This window comes from Bombyx mandarina, chromosome 07 (genome assembly GCF_030267445.1).
Source record: "Bombyx mandarina strain Sakado chromosome 07, ASM3026744v2".
In the NCBI taxonomy this organism is placed as follows: Eukaryota; Metazoa; Arthropoda; class Insecta; order Lepidoptera; family Bombycidae; genus Bombyx; species Bombyx mandarina.
Window position 1 is genome coordinate 972,106 of NC_143214.1, and position 15,134 is coordinate 987,239.

Consider the following 15,134-nt stretch of genomic DNA (forward strand, 5'->3'; position numbering starts at 1 on the left):
GCAAGGGCTCAGCCAGAAAGGGCGGGATATGCTAACAGCTACCAGAGCGCCTCTAAGGGAGACCTAACAACTCAAGAGTAGCTGCTTCGCGAATGAATCTACTACCGGATTGGAATCGCGACCAGCTGAGAAATTCCGGCGAGAAACTCAACGGGCTGATGCTTAGGTTTGGTTGCACGTCGAACTCTTTGCCGAGTTCGACGAGTACGGTTACCGGGGTCCTTACTCCTAGTGTTAAAGCTGAAGGCGTCTAATACAAGGGTTATTGGATCTGATGGATCCGTAAGGACGTGTCTAGGGCGATGACGGTGACTGGCTCCTGCATGATCAGGATTCGAGGAGTAGTCAACGGCGGCAACGATAAGGCGATTGTCATGACGCATTGCCTTATCGAAGTAGGCTTCAGTTGGTCGTAAAAGTTCTAGATATGACAAAGCTGCACACACCTCATGTCTAGCATGTCTAGGTCGAGTGGGTCCGAGAGCTGTGACGATGGAGACGCATAGTTGGTGCCACAGTGCAGCCGCCTCGCAATACGAGCACGCGCCCTCCGCTGAACAACCAGCTAGGTGACAAAAAGGACATTTTCAAAGGTATACAAATTCCCAAAACAGCAGACGATATCGGTTTGATTATGCTCCTACTATTATTGAGGTACAGAATCAACAATCAATTTCGATCTAAGCTTCTGCTATTGGTGGCACAAAATCTATACCTACTGAAATAATTTCGAATGCTATTGAATATGCAATTTCGAAAAGGGCACATGTCGCATATTTCGTCAAATACGTTTTTTCATATACATGTAGTTTTGAGGCTTACCTACACCCATTTTATAATAATTCCAGTAATTTTCAATTGCTAATTAACACTAAAATATATCTCAGAAGTTAATATTTTAAATTTTACATAGAAAATAATCAGTTTTTTTCATTTTCTGAACATTTTACATTTTCAGAGTTGTGCCTTTTTCGAAATTGCATATTCAATTGGTTTATACAGTTTTTCTACTAACCGTGTCCGATGGTGTTAGCTTGATTAGACTTCAGCATCAGTCGCAGTAGCTTGGTAGCGTCACTGCTCACGGTTTGTATGTTTATACGTCTTTGCTGCAACTCCATCTAGGGAACATTGTTTTATGTATTAAAAGTTGGTGGTGGTACTGGCTTACTGGTGGTAGGACCTCTTAAGAGTCCGCACAGGCAGGTACGACCACCCCGCCTATTTCTGCCGTGAAGCAGTAATGCGTTTCGGTTTGAAGGGTGGGGCAGCCGTTGTAACTATACTGAGACCTTAGAACTTATATCTCAAGGTGAGTGGCGCATTTACTTTGTAGATGTCTATGGGCTCCAGTAACCACTTAACACCAGGCGGGCTGTGAGCTCGTCCACCCATCTAAGCAATAAAAAAAGGTAGGTAGGACTCAATACCGTCTTTACCATAAGGGCACACGGGGCCTGTGCCCAGGGCCCCCGTTCTCAGGGGGCCCCGAAGGACCGACAATTTCTCTCACACATTTATTTTTTATTTACCTAATTTACTAAGAACACCATCTAGCGATCACGATAACGGTTTCCGTTATCGAAATCGTAACTAAAAAACCAGCAGCATTCTTATATCATTAAGTATTTGATTACCTATAATAAATGGCCATACTCAGTAAAAAAATATTTTTTTACTTTCCAAAAGGGCCTCTAATTCTTGTGTGCCCAAGGGCCCCAGCCTAATTTAAGACGTATCTGGGTAGGACGTAGTAGGTTGGTAGGACGTATTGTGATCTCTCACAGATAACCCTATCCTGCCTGTTGAATTCCAATTGGAAGAATTGGGTAGTGATTATTTCAAAGTAATAAATACACTAGTACGTGGTGCTCTAAGCCAAATATCGGCAAGTTAAAAACTGTAAACAACAAATTTTAATACCTGTTTCTTTAGTATGTCCAACATGAGGATACAACAAGTTAGGTTCTGAGGTTTCATCTGATCATCTTTGTCCTTCTTCTCCTTGTCGTTAGCATTTGGGGAGTCCTTCGAATCTTTAGATTTTGTGCCATCTGTTAAATACGTAAGGCTTAAAATTGCGTTTTCTACAATTTAATATTAAGCAAGAATGCTGTAAGAAACTTCAGTAGGTATGGTACCAATAATATTTTTGACATAAGACAAACGGAAAACATATGTGCCATCCTGAAAGGTATAGTTATTGCAAAAAATCTACTGTCTCTTGACTGAAGGCTAGTGGCGGCGTAGGCTCTGTGATGTGTACGGACTCTTCTGACAACTTAGAAGTCAATCGTAATATTATCCACCAATCATATGCAATTAAAAATCACGTGTGGCACTCAGGGACTGCCGCGGTAAAGCTATTTCATAGCATTTTTTATCAACTTATGCAATAATAATTAGAAAATAATAATTTAAGATTAAAACAATAATAAAATAAGACCACGCTATATTTATAAACATTAACAAAAGCAAAACATTAACTGTCCCCTTCACACTCATAAGCTAGACCGCGCGAGAGAGGGATGGGCAGACTTTTCATGATGCGCATGCAGTGCGACGTCACGCTGCACGCTTATTCACAAACACTACACATGGGCAACGTATAAATGTGTTGAACGGGAGCTACATGGTAGGCGGGGGTGTTAGGTTTTATTTTCGTTCCGGAATTTCTTGATTCGATCGCGGCGCTCAAAGCCCGCGATAAAAGCTATGCAATAGCTTAAAAATATATTTAGTACATTTATGTATCTATTTATAACATATCATTACCAGAACGAGGTGGGCTAACTATCTTCTCGGGAAGATTCACGACGCAGTGATTGAAAAGATCAAACAGTTGACTCAACGGTATCTTGACCTCTAATTGAGATATAGTCTGGAAATAAATTACATTATTACAGTACATTGATTACAAGATTCATAGACTAAAATTGTTCGTACTTATGTATCTGAAAAAAAAAAAAATAATGAGGGCACTAAATTTAACATCTAAGAAGAGAAATTGCCATGTTTTTGAAGTGTTAACTTCTTTAGCACCGTTTTGATTTGAAACAAAAAAGCGACACTAAAAAGAGACAAACATATTTATAGGATTTGGCTTGCGACAGAATGAGATAAAATACTTCTTAGTAGTCACTTCAATCGAAATATAACAGATACTTGAGATAAAAATATAAAATAAGATTAAAAAAATAAAGATTATTTTTTACAAACCTGGAACCACTCCAATACGGGCAAAACTGTTTCTGGAGTGGGACTCTGCGTGACCTTGATGGCGGCGAACTTGTACAGACCCTTCTCGTCCACCCCACCTAAAGCACCTTCGGGTTCCAAGATCTTACCCAGCGGTACTTTCAGCTCACTCAACTCCTATTACAAATAAAATATAAAACTTTATGACTATTCCTTTAATAAAGTTAGGGATGATTAGGATGAGCATATAACTAGGACTCAGGGGCATGATGAATTAGACGCCGTTTCAATCAAAGCACACAAGATAGAGTCTCAATTTTGTTTTCGGAACGAAGTTCCTTATTGGACGATGCGGAGGGGTACCCTAACCGGGAAAAAACGTCCGTAACGTAAGATTTTTATTAGTAATGCACACAGTGTACGAGTTAACTTTGTAATAACGTACCAAAAACAACATAATATTTTTTTTGCATTCATTGACCACGATCTCAGAGCGTTCGTTTGCGCAATACACTAGCTCTTATGCAAACAACCGTGAATGAAGTGTACCACAATAAGTTCGCACGTTACCGAAAAACCGTGGGTTGTTGCGAAACCTCCAGTTTTATTTTCTTTATACTTCGAACAGAACTTAAAATTAATATTTTTATAATAAGGAACTTCGTTCCTATCCGGTGTCCCACGACACCACACATCTTTTTTTACCTACCTTCTCTGGCATTTCCGTGCAAATAGCATCCATCCAGGCAGGCATGATGTAGTCCCAGATCGATTGTGTTATGATACCGTAAGGAATTAAGCAGTACAACCTAAATAAAATAAAAAAAGGGCCTTAGCTAATCATACAAATACCATATAATTGTAAGTTTTTGACTTTTTTTTTAATTTTTTTTCGCTTAGTTGGGTGAACGAGCTCACAGCCCACCTGGTATTAAGTGGTCACTGGAGCCCATAGACTAGACTAGACTGTCCACACTCTGCCTTCGCCGCGCACTCGAGTACTTCGGTCATATTGCTCGGAAAACACCGGATAGCTTAGAGAGACTATTCGTGACAGGGAAGATCGAGGAAAAGAGACCGCGCGGGCGCAGTCCGACAAGGTGGTTCGACCAAATCCGCACCACACTAGAGATCCCATTCCACGACACCCTTCATGCGGCCAATGATCGGAGGCGCTGGCGGGACATTACAAGGAGTAAAATCATGTCGAATTATAATAGTCACGACCCTCAGCAGTGAGGAAACGACGCGAGGAGAAGGAGGAGCCCATAGACATCTACAACGTAATTGCGCCACCCACCTTGAGATAGTTCTAAGGTCTTAGTATAGTTACAACGGCTGCCCCACCCTTCAAACCGAAACGCATTACTGCTTCACGGCAGAAATAGGCGGGGTGGTGGTACCTACCCGTGCGGACTCACACGACGTCCTACCGCCAGAAATCATAGCACCCAAGAGCTCTGGGCTTGGGCTGACCTGTTGAGTCCGTCTTTCAGGTGGTGAGTCTTAGAGGCGAGGTTGTCCCAGTGGCCGGCCTGGCGCATGTAGTGAGGAGGGTGCGGCAACAGACACGCCACCAGCACCCCGCGCTGTTGCTCACACAGCGCGCGCACCCAGCCGCAGACGTGCTCTAACTTCAGCTTCTCTACAATCGTTGCCGTTTCGCCTGTGAGATGAATATAGGTACTTATGGCATCATCAGTTCTTTTAAAACTGGCACACTTTAAGTAACATAACTGATTCAGTGGTTTTTTCGTAGATTTTGATAAATTACGACAATAATTAATTAATTACACAGCCCATCTAGTGTTAAGTGGTCACTGGACCCCATAGACATCTACAACATAAATGCACCACCCACCTTGAGATATAAATTCTAAGGTCTCAAGTATAGTTACAACGGCTGCCTCACCCTTCAAATCGAAACGCATTACTGCTTCACGGCAGAATTAGGCAGGGTGGTGGTACCTACCCGTGCGGACTTACAAGAGGTCATACCACCAGTAATAAAATTGTAGATTCGATAAAATTTGGAATAAAATTGTAGATTGCCTGCCTAAAATTTTATGAAATGGACATTGTCGAATTGGACCTCGCGTCTCAAATGTTAAAGCTTCTGTATCTATGGGTTTCATTTGCTGCTTAATCGATCATAAGTCGACTGTCTACCTAAATGAATGATAATTAAGTATATCTACAGTCTACACCAAAATTGTGAACGTATTTTTTTTCTTCTAAAAGTAAATTAATGGGCCTAATTAAAAATACACGGAGATGGAATCATCAAACGTCACAAAGAAGAAACCAACGCCACATATGACGCATCTAGTCATGATTCAATCATATCAATCTATCTCATCTCAGACGGCCCACAAGTTTCTCTACTGCTCATCTCAAAGTCAGCACTAAAGAACCTTATCGCGATACTGCGTTTTAAATTTTAGAATTAATTAGAAATTAATCTTACCAGTATAAGAGAATGATGTGACGTGAAACCAGTGGAAGAGTACTGACAGCAGGCGTCCAAGGATCTCCTCGGGCGTGTCAGGGTTCGGTGTACACAATCCGACCATCAACCACACACCATACCTTGTAAAGAATTGAGATCGATTGTAAGAGAATCAAAATGTTCATTATCTTTATTACGCTTTAGAGTTGAATTTTAAACAACGTTAACTTTTATTTATAGAATCGATTGGGGCATCGATAAGGGTGCCAGATCGTAAAAAATAAATGTATTTAGAAATATAAAACAAATAAAAAACAATTTTAATAGCAAAACGTACTAGCAATTGATTTCATCTCTTTTGATCTTGTTGATACTGGTCAATTTATTAGAGCAAAGTTTTAAAACAATTGTAGTGTAATCGGTTTTTGATTCGTGGGCAAAATATATAGATATTTAATCGGACGTCTTAAAGTTAGTCATAATGTTAAATTTTTTTTGCTCATACTATTATGATAGGGTCTTAGCTTGTACTTGCGCAAAGTTTATCAGTATAGTACCATTATCGTACAACAGATGGCATTAGTAGTTTCAGCATACGTTTTTCGTAAAATAATTACTAATCACAGCGGATCATAATCGTGTTTCACTTGTGCACTATACTTAGAGAAACACTGTGCAATAAAACATTTAGAGCCTGTACCGACTTCTATTCGCGTGACCGAGGACTAAATTGACTATTGACATTCATTTTCTTAGTCATTGAAGAAGCAACGGTACGTGTAGCGACATCTATCCGCCATAGTTGAAATCTTATCAAACCCACTACTTTAATTAGTTTTTAATACAAATTGTGAGGAAAAACAATTTTTGATTGAATTTCTTCTTTCGTTAATGTTTTTTTTTATTGCTCTTATAGGTAGACGAGCATACGGCCCACCTGATGGTGAGTGGTTACCGTCGCTCATGGACGTCAGCAATGCCAGGGGCAGAGCCAAGCCGCTGCCTACCATTCAATACTCTCCACAAGCCTCATTTGAAGAAGGACATGTCATAGCGCTCAGGAAACACCGTGGAGGGGAGCTCATTCCAAAGCCGGATGGTACGTGGCAAAAAAAGACCTGTGGAACGCACTGTGGATGACCGCAGTGGCATTTTTTTTATTGCTTAGATGGGTGGACGAGCTCACAGCCCACCTGGTGTGAAGTGGTCACTGGAGCCTACAGACATCTACAACATAAATGCGCCATCCACCTTGAGATATAAGTTCTGAGGTCTCAGTATAGTTACAACGGCTGCCCCACCCTTCAAACCGAAACGCATCACTGCTTCAGGACAGAAATAGGTGGGGTTGTGGTACCGACGCATGCTGACTCACAAGAGATTCTACCACAAGTAAAGGCTCCAGGCAGTATGGATGAACTCTACTCCGGTGGCGGGTGCGATTGTAAAAACGAGATCATCTCAAACAATTCCTCAGAGCACCCCCCAATGGAACATACAATGTTTTGTAAATGTTACAGATACCTGCCGAGGAGTTGCCTGTCCTCCACTGATATCGGGTCCGGTAGATCGACAGAAACCGGGGGCTTGGCTTGTTCTGAAGCGCTGTCTGGATCTTCCATATTTATTGGTTTTGCTTCTTTCAATAAACTGATAAGGAATTATGTATTAAGTTAACATCTTTCTTGTTTTATGTTTATTGTTTTTATGAAATTAATTTAGATATTTATTTAATCTCTTTTTGAAATTATTGTTTTGTTTGGTTTACCTACCTAAGCTGATAGCCTTGAGAGGCCATTTCAGCGTAACCTTAAGTAGTAGGTGAGCTCACGGGACTCAAACCTGACGACGTTGCTAACACGAAACCTAGCAAGAGCCGTGCTTCGCAGAATCTACCACCGGATCGGAAACGCGACCCACTGAGAAGATCCGGCGAGAAACTCAGTGGGCTGTGTCTATGGGCTAATTCGCTCGTAGAGCCCTTTGTCGCAAGCGACGGGTTCGACGAGGACGGTGACCGGTGCTTGTGGTGCCTAAAAGCACCGTTAATGGATCGGGAGGATCCGTAATGACGTATTTTCGGCGACGTCGACTTCTTCGGACACATCATGCGGTCTCCCAGACATGAATTAGAAGCTCATAATTGCGGATAGCATAGAGGGCAAGCGCGCCGTGGGCAGAACACCAGTCAGATGGTCAGATCTAGTAATAGAAGCACTTGGTGGTAGTATGTACCATGCGGTCCATGCCACCCATGATCGAACACAGTGGAAGAACGTCACATGTGGTCGCGATCTTCAGCAGTGAGGGAACGATATAGAAGAAGTGGTGTATACCTGATAACAGCTTCAACAAGGTTGGTCTGCATGTCAGCATCCATGTACCAGGCGCAGGGCAGCCGCGTGTGCAGCACGTGGTCGGAGCCGCGCCGACTGTTGTGACGGTTGCCGTGACATTGGCCGCAGTATCTGACATGTCAATCAGTTTGAAGCACTTCAAAATCTCACTATAGTGATTTTTTATTGCTTAGATGGGTGGACAAGCTCATGGTCCACCTGGTGTTAGGTGGTTACTGGAGCCCATAGACATCTACAACGTAAATGCTGCCACCCACCTTGAGATATGAGTTCCAAGATCTCAGTATAGTTACAACGGCTGCCCCACTCTTCAAGCCGAAACGCATTACTGCTTCACGGCAGAAATAGGCAAGGTGGTGGTGCCTACCCGTGCGGACAAGAGGTCCTACCACCATTAAGTGCAACGTTTAAACATAAAACAGGAACTACAGTAGGATTTATGGAAAAGAGACAGAGTGAGTATTCTCTTACAATTTCTAGTGATATATAGCTTAATAGCTATAAATATCTATTGCTTAATAAACAAAATGTTGATGGAATTTGTTTAATCAATTCTTCGATAAGATATATTAAGAAAGAAATATTTATTACATTCTCCAGTTTATCTATTAGTTTCAATAAAAACATCATTATTCTAAAACCCAATTTGGTGATGCTGGAAAAAAAACCCCTCCAACGCCAATCCCATTGATTGATTGTTTTATTTTATCAAGCAGTAAAATTAAATAGGTATAGAGAAATGAAATCACAAAAAATCACACCCTGTATTGCCATAAAAAGTTCGTTTTAGGCTCCTAAAACGGATGTGATTGTATATACTCAAATGACATTTGCATTAAGCAGCGTAGCGTAGACTCAACGATTGTATTTAATTTGGAACAGTATTATAGTTATACTACTCATAGCTAGTCAATTCATAAAATGTATGGAATGTGTTTTTCTATAACATTATTTTCACAAAACTTTTAGTTCTCTTTTTGCTTGAAATCCTAGTTCTTTTCTTGTCAATATTGATAGACGAAGCTTACGGCCCGTTTGATTGCAAGACTATGGGCCATATCACCATATAACTTGTAACTTTACCATATGCAATTGAAAGTTCTACCTGATAGGATGATTCCCATTATAACTTGCACATTCGTTGGAGAAACAAATTGAATAAGCTGCTTTATCTGCGGAGCGGCAGTTCTGTAACACAAACAATAAATTAGTTAAATAAGTGCTTTAAAGTTCTGCAAGGTTTAACTGTAGCGTTTACCAGTGGCAGAGCGTGTTTTAGACCCATGCTAGGTCTCTTTGTTCATTTGTTTTGCTTAGACGGGTTTTGCTAAGACCTTAATAAGGCCTGCCGTCTTGTTTGGATCAGCTTGTTGGACCACTAAAGTGGCGGATGAAAGGCGATTGCATGCAGCAGAGATGCGAATGTTGCGATGAATGTGTGGAGTAACGAGAATTGATAGAATACGGAATGAATATGTTAGAGGAAGTCTGAAAGTGGCACCTGTGACAGAGAAGCTGAGAAGTGCGCGTTTAGGATGGTATGGACATGTGATGAGACGAAATTAAAATGAGGTTGGTAAGAAAATGTTAACAATAAATGTGGAAGGATATAGAGGAAGAGGTAAACCTAAGAAGAAATGAATGGATTGCGTGAAAGACGATATGGGTAATAGGGGAGTGAGCGAAGAAATGGTATATGATAGAAGAGTATGAAAGGATAAAACATGTTGCGCCTACCCCAGGTGATTGGGAGAAGGGCAGGACCATGATGATGATGTTTTGCTTAGACGGGTGAACGACCTCATGGCTTGTTTGGAGTTAAGTGGATACCAGAGCCCATTGGCATCAAAAACGTAAATGCCATCACCCACCTGGACACATCAGTTCTACGTCTCAAATGCACTACAACAGCTTTCCTTCGAACCGGAATGCCTTATTGATTTGCGGCAAAAATATACTGTATGTTGGTATCCATTACTGATAGCTCATTGGACGCCCTACCACCAATAAAACCAATGGTTGGCCAATATTATAACGCAATTTAGAATCAGATTGTGGCGGATAACCATCATAGATCGCAAGATTTTGATTAATGCCTGAGTTTCTCGCCGGATCTTCTCAGTGGATCGCGTTTCCGATCCTGTGGTAGATTCTGCGAAGCACGGCTCTAGCTAGGGTTGGTATTAGCAACGTGCTCAGATTTGAGCCCCGTATGCTCACCTACTAGTTGAGGTTACGCTGATATAGTCTCTCTAGACCATCAGCTTAAGTAGGAAAAAAAAAACTCGCTTACGACATTTTCAAGATAAGTTCGCATATATAAGTATACAAGTTCCGAACAACAACAACCGTAAAATAGTATTCGGATCGTCGATGTACTGAGCAATATCAACCGCTCGGTGTAAGATCTACCCTTTGTCGTTAAATCTCCCAAAAAGCTTCTATAGGTAGCATTCATGTCCAGAAACCTACGAGCTTCAGTGGGTGATTTACTTTTTTTCCTCCCTATTCGCTGGAATCCTAGGGGGCTATTCCAGCTATTCCCTAACAGTGCTTACAACCCTAGTTACAGCCCTCTCTTAAAGTTACATCACTCTTAAATTCTTTAAAGAACTCCACAAATCGTGATAGGTCTTCTCATGGTCAGTCAATCATTCATCAAAATATGACTCGGTTGTGAAGGAAACACAGACCTACCTTGTTCTCACAAACCATGGATACTTGTTGTTGAGGGTGCAGGATATCGAAGAAGCGCTGGTTTGGATGTTCCCTGAAAACAATAACAGTAAGATTAATGATTTATAAAGTTTATTTAAGTATATCCACTGTGCAGTAACCCAAAATCTAATATAACATTGATTTGACGCATTGTTCTATTAAGGCCGCATCTAAATCTCATTTTGTGTTCGTGTTGAGCGATGCACCGGTGTTCGAATCTCAGGCGGGTACCAATTTTTCTAGTGAAATATGTGCTCAACAAATGTTCACGATTGACTTTCACGGTGAAAGAATAACATCGTGTAATTAAAATTAAACCCGCAAAATTGTAATTTGCGTAATCACTGGTGGTAGGACCTCTTGTGAGTCCGCACGGGTAGGTAGCACCGCCCCATCTATTTCTGCCGTGAAGCAGTAATGCGTTTCGTTTTGAAGGGTGGGGCAGCCGTTGTAACTATAGTGAGACCTTAGAAGTTATATCTCAAAGTGGGTGGCGCATTTAGGTTGTAGATGTCTATGGGCTCCAGTAATTACTTAACACCAGGTGGGCTGTGGGCACGTCCACCCAAATAAGCAATAAAAAAAAACTGATGAAACTTTAGTATGTGTACAGATTTGAACAGTCACCTGTGTATCTCATTAGCGCACTCAATGCACAAGTACAGGGGCGGCGGACTGTCTGATGCGAAGGTGACGCTGATGCAGTGGTCGTAGCAGACCTTGGCAGCCTCCGCCGTGCCCGCGTTGGGGCACATATCGCGCTGACAGAGGAAAGGCACCAGGTCATCTGCAAACAACCGACTTCTGCAAACCCTCGTCTTTAAAACGATTAACTAAGGCGAGCATAAAATTGGATAGATAACGAATCTTATACCTTTAAAGGAGCAATTCTTGTACATTATTATTCTTATATATATTATTCATAAAATTTAGTATACAGGGGATTTCGGGGGGGCGATAAATCGATCTAGCTACGATTTATTTTCAGAAAATGTTGTTTTATTCGTGTTTTCAATAATCAACTCTTCCCGACATCTATTGGCGAATAATAATACTATTTTTCTTAATCGAGGGCAACTAACCGCTTTAAAAACACAACAAGATGGCGTTATCAAAAAAACGGTCATCATCTAGTATAATTTATATATTAATACATGAAAGAATAATAAGAGCAAGATGAAACCGTAAAAATAGTCTTATATAAGATCTATATACGTCGAGTAATATGTTTCAAAAATAAATCAAGAGTCAATTAAAATATGTCGTAAAAAATGCTATACTTGTACTTATCGTACGCATTTATTAATTACCGCTAAACCGTAATCAAGGAGTCGAACAAAACATTCAACCATAATCTGCTTAAATGTCATCAAAGCGTTCCGATCAATGCAACCATCATACTTTTCTCCATTCTTAACGGAAAACAGGACGGTAATTCCTGAATCTTTACATTAATACGTGAAGCGAAAACTTTGTACCACTATTTACGAAAATTGCGCGGACGGAGGAGTATGAAATTTCCCATATTTAAAGAGAATATAGAGAAGGAGTGCAGAATGCTAATTTTTTTTTAAATTATGCATTAATAATACTTTAAATCAATGATAACAACATTACACACACTACCATATATTTTTATTTATTGTCAAACTTTTGTTATTGCTCAAAGTCTGTGCTCAAATTAAGAAATTAATATTATTTTTATATTAATATTTTATTGTAACATTACTTGTCTATAGTGTAGTCTTGGCAAAATCTGAGAATATTGAAGTATCTTGGCAATAGAACCATAATAATGTTCAAACTTATAATTTCAATTAATTATAGTCGAATATCGACTAATGCGGGACTACTATATTAATTAAAATATGAAATATCTTTCAGTCTTCGAAGAGTACAACGAAAAGCTCATACTAGAAAACTTGCAGAGCAGTCCCTTCCTGTCGAAGAGCTTGGCGTCGAAAGGTGGCCAGTAGTAGAAAAGTAGCTTCGCTGCAGACAGCCTCGCTCCCCACGTGCCGTACGCGATTACGCACAGGATGTCTTTGACGACGGTCTGCTTCATCGACATCAGGCACTCCAGCAGCTGGCAGTGGTGGGCTGCAAAACAACCCTTCTGAATTACATCGTTAAGTGAGTATAACAATGTAACGATGGTAAGAGTAGCGCCCGCCATCTATTGCCAGATAGCGGAAACAATACTAGACGGATCACTTGAAGCGAAGCGGAAGAAGCGAATTGAGAGTTTTAATGTGTTTATTGAGTGTTTTAAGTGTTCTAAGTGTTGAATACAGTTTTTAGTTCAGTGGAATTTTATTTATCCCAAACCTCAGCGCGTAACAATTATAACTTTACAGGAACAAACAATACTTAGTTAAAAACATAAGATTTGAATGATATATTGTTCATAGATGTTGAGCGACTGATGTGCTTACGTACCAACTAAAGTTAAGTCATCCTAATGTGAATGTCCCCACTTAACCACTAATATGACAGGTAAGGGTCTCAATTGCATTGTGGAGTAGATGAAGGTCTTGCCCGTGCAAGGTTACAATACCTTACAGTACACAATACCTCATGCGGGCTCACAAGACAACCTACCTATGCCTACGGATACCTACCACCACCCTGCCTTTTTAAACCGCGAGGCAATAATGCGTTCCAGTTTGAAGTTTGGGGTGTGGGCTTAGGTAAACACATAAAACCAGATAAACCGTTCACCGTAAAAAAAATACTAAATCTAATTCAATAGATAACAGTAATTGAATTAACATTAGTATCAAGAGTGAATGTTTCTTGCTTTTTTTAAAAGGACGTGAATGGATCTAGAACCTGGATTACTGGAGTGCTGGAACACCATCATGACAATGGCAGCGACAGATTGTGAAGCTTGACTTTCATCTTCTTGGCCCGAATAACGGCGAGCTACGAATAAAAAAGAAGTACATACAAATCCGCTAAATGTTCAGTAGGGTTACCTTAGTCACGTGGAGACAATGTTTACTAAAATCAAGAGATAGATGCCACACAACAGAACGTAATGGAAGATGTGCAATTAATAAATAAATAATTTACCCAACGTCTACTCAACCTCAATAATGAAGCAGCGCACCTCACTTTTTTTTTATTGCCCTTATAGGCAGACGGTAGCATACGGCCCACCCGATGGTGAGTGGTTATCGTCGCCCATGGACTTCAGCAATGCCAGGGGCAGAGCCAAGCCGCTGCCTACCGCTTAATATTCTCTACAAGCCTCGTTTGAAGAAGGACATGTCATAGGGCTCGGGAAACACCGTGGAGTGGAGCTCATTCCATAGCCGAATGGTACGTGGCAAAAAAGATCTCTGGAAACGCACTGTGGATGACCGCAGTGGCTCCAGGTAGTATGGATGAACTCTACTCCGGGGCGAGCGGTGCGATGGTAAAAACGAGATGATGGTATCATCTCGAACAATTCCTCAGAGCACTTTATTCTTTTTAATTAGACGGTCTGCTTACCTATCAATAAAATACTTTACGATTAAACAAATAGTACTTACTGATAGTAAATGGAAGTATGTAATAGCACAGGAGATTCAGGATCTCCTGGTGCAGCGCTACCGGGAATACTGCAACGCAGTACGCCACTAGGTACGGTAGGTTGTCTATCATGTCGTATTCCAGGAATGGGAGTAGGCAGCCCAAACATTGAAGAACTGCCTGGCCGAAAGCTGAAATAAAAATTTACATGCAATAACTTTATGTTTGTTTGAGAGATCGGCATTTTTAAGCGAAACACGTTTGAATATATTTCCTAAATAAATAATAGTTTAAAAAAACTAATAAAATACGCTTTTATAGAAAATTCAACTAAAAAATAGAAAATAAATTTTAATTAAAAATAGTGTAAGAAAAAATGATTTTAGGTATTGTAAAAACGCGTGGGGTGCATGGCTTCAGTAGTTATAATAAATATTTTATGAACAGATATGATTAGAATGGTTATTTTGATAATATCCTGAGAAGAGAATATTCATTTTTTAGTTGAATTTCAATTTTTTCAATTTTTTTTTTATATTGAATTATCATCAGTCCTTAATAAGTATACCAACTTTCGAGTTAATCCGACGTTTTGAAGAGGGTCGAAATCATGTTCAAAGATTCCGTTACAACCATACATACATACATACATACGTCTGAAGCTAATAATAAAAGAGTATTGAAAACGGATGTGATCTAATTTAAGGCGATTCGAACTATGTAGTGAATTGAGAGAGCTTGAGGTGTAACACCCAAAGACAGTCTACTGAGTTTCTCGTTGGATCTAATCATTGGGTGGTTATTTCGATCCGGTGATAGATTCAGTGAGGTACTGTTCTTACTAGGGTAGATATTAGTAATGCCACTTAAGTTGAGCCCCGTGAGCTCACCAC

At 40.3% G+C, this 15,134-nt stretch overlaps 1 protein-coding gene across 3 annotated transcripts in view; it reads right to left on the minus strand.

Annotated features, from left to right (window-relative positions):
- The window catches only part of unc79 (UNC-79 domain-containing protein), a 68,794-nt gene extending 54,331 nt beyond the window's left edge, over positions 1 to 14,463 (minus strand). For all 3 annotated transcript variants that reach the window (XM_089728595.1, XM_089728594.1, XM_089728593.1), the window contains exons 1-16: positions 14,262 to 14,463; positions 13,555 to 13,647; positions 12,637 to 12,822; positions 11,350 to 11,509; positions 10,702 to 10,774; positions 9,110 to 9,192; positions 7,984 to 8,115; positions 7,172 to 7,297; positions 5,666 to 5,787; positions 4,675 to 4,864; positions 3,908 to 4,007; positions 3,220 to 3,375; positions 2,776 to 2,881; positions 1,924 to 2,054; positions 1,016 to 1,121; positions 447 to 565 (exon numbers count right to left, since the gene is read on the minus strand). In XM_089728595.1, coding sequence (XP_089584721.1) covers positions 447 to 565; positions 1,016 to 1,121; positions 1,924 to 2,054; positions 2,776 to 2,881; positions 3,220 to 3,375; positions 3,908 to 4,007; positions 4,675 to 4,864; positions 5,666 to 5,787; positions 7,172 to 7,297; positions 7,984 to 8,115; positions 9,110 to 9,192; positions 10,702 to 10,774; positions 11,350 to 11,509; positions 12,637 to 12,822; positions 13,555 to 13,647; positions 14,262 to 14,373 — 1,995 coding nt within the window. In that variant the 5' untranslated portion in view covers positions 14,374 to 14,463. The remainder of the gene's footprint in view (positions 1 to 446; positions 566 to 1,015; positions 1,122 to 1,923; positions 2,055 to 2,775; positions 2,882 to 3,219; positions 3,376 to 3,907; positions 4,008 to 4,674; positions 4,865 to 5,665; positions 5,788 to 7,171; positions 7,298 to 7,983; positions 8,116 to 9,109; positions 9,193 to 10,701; positions 10,775 to 11,349; positions 11,510 to 12,636; positions 12,823 to 13,554; positions 13,648 to 14,261) is intronic.
- Positions 14,464 to 15,134: the final 671 nt, after the last annotated feature.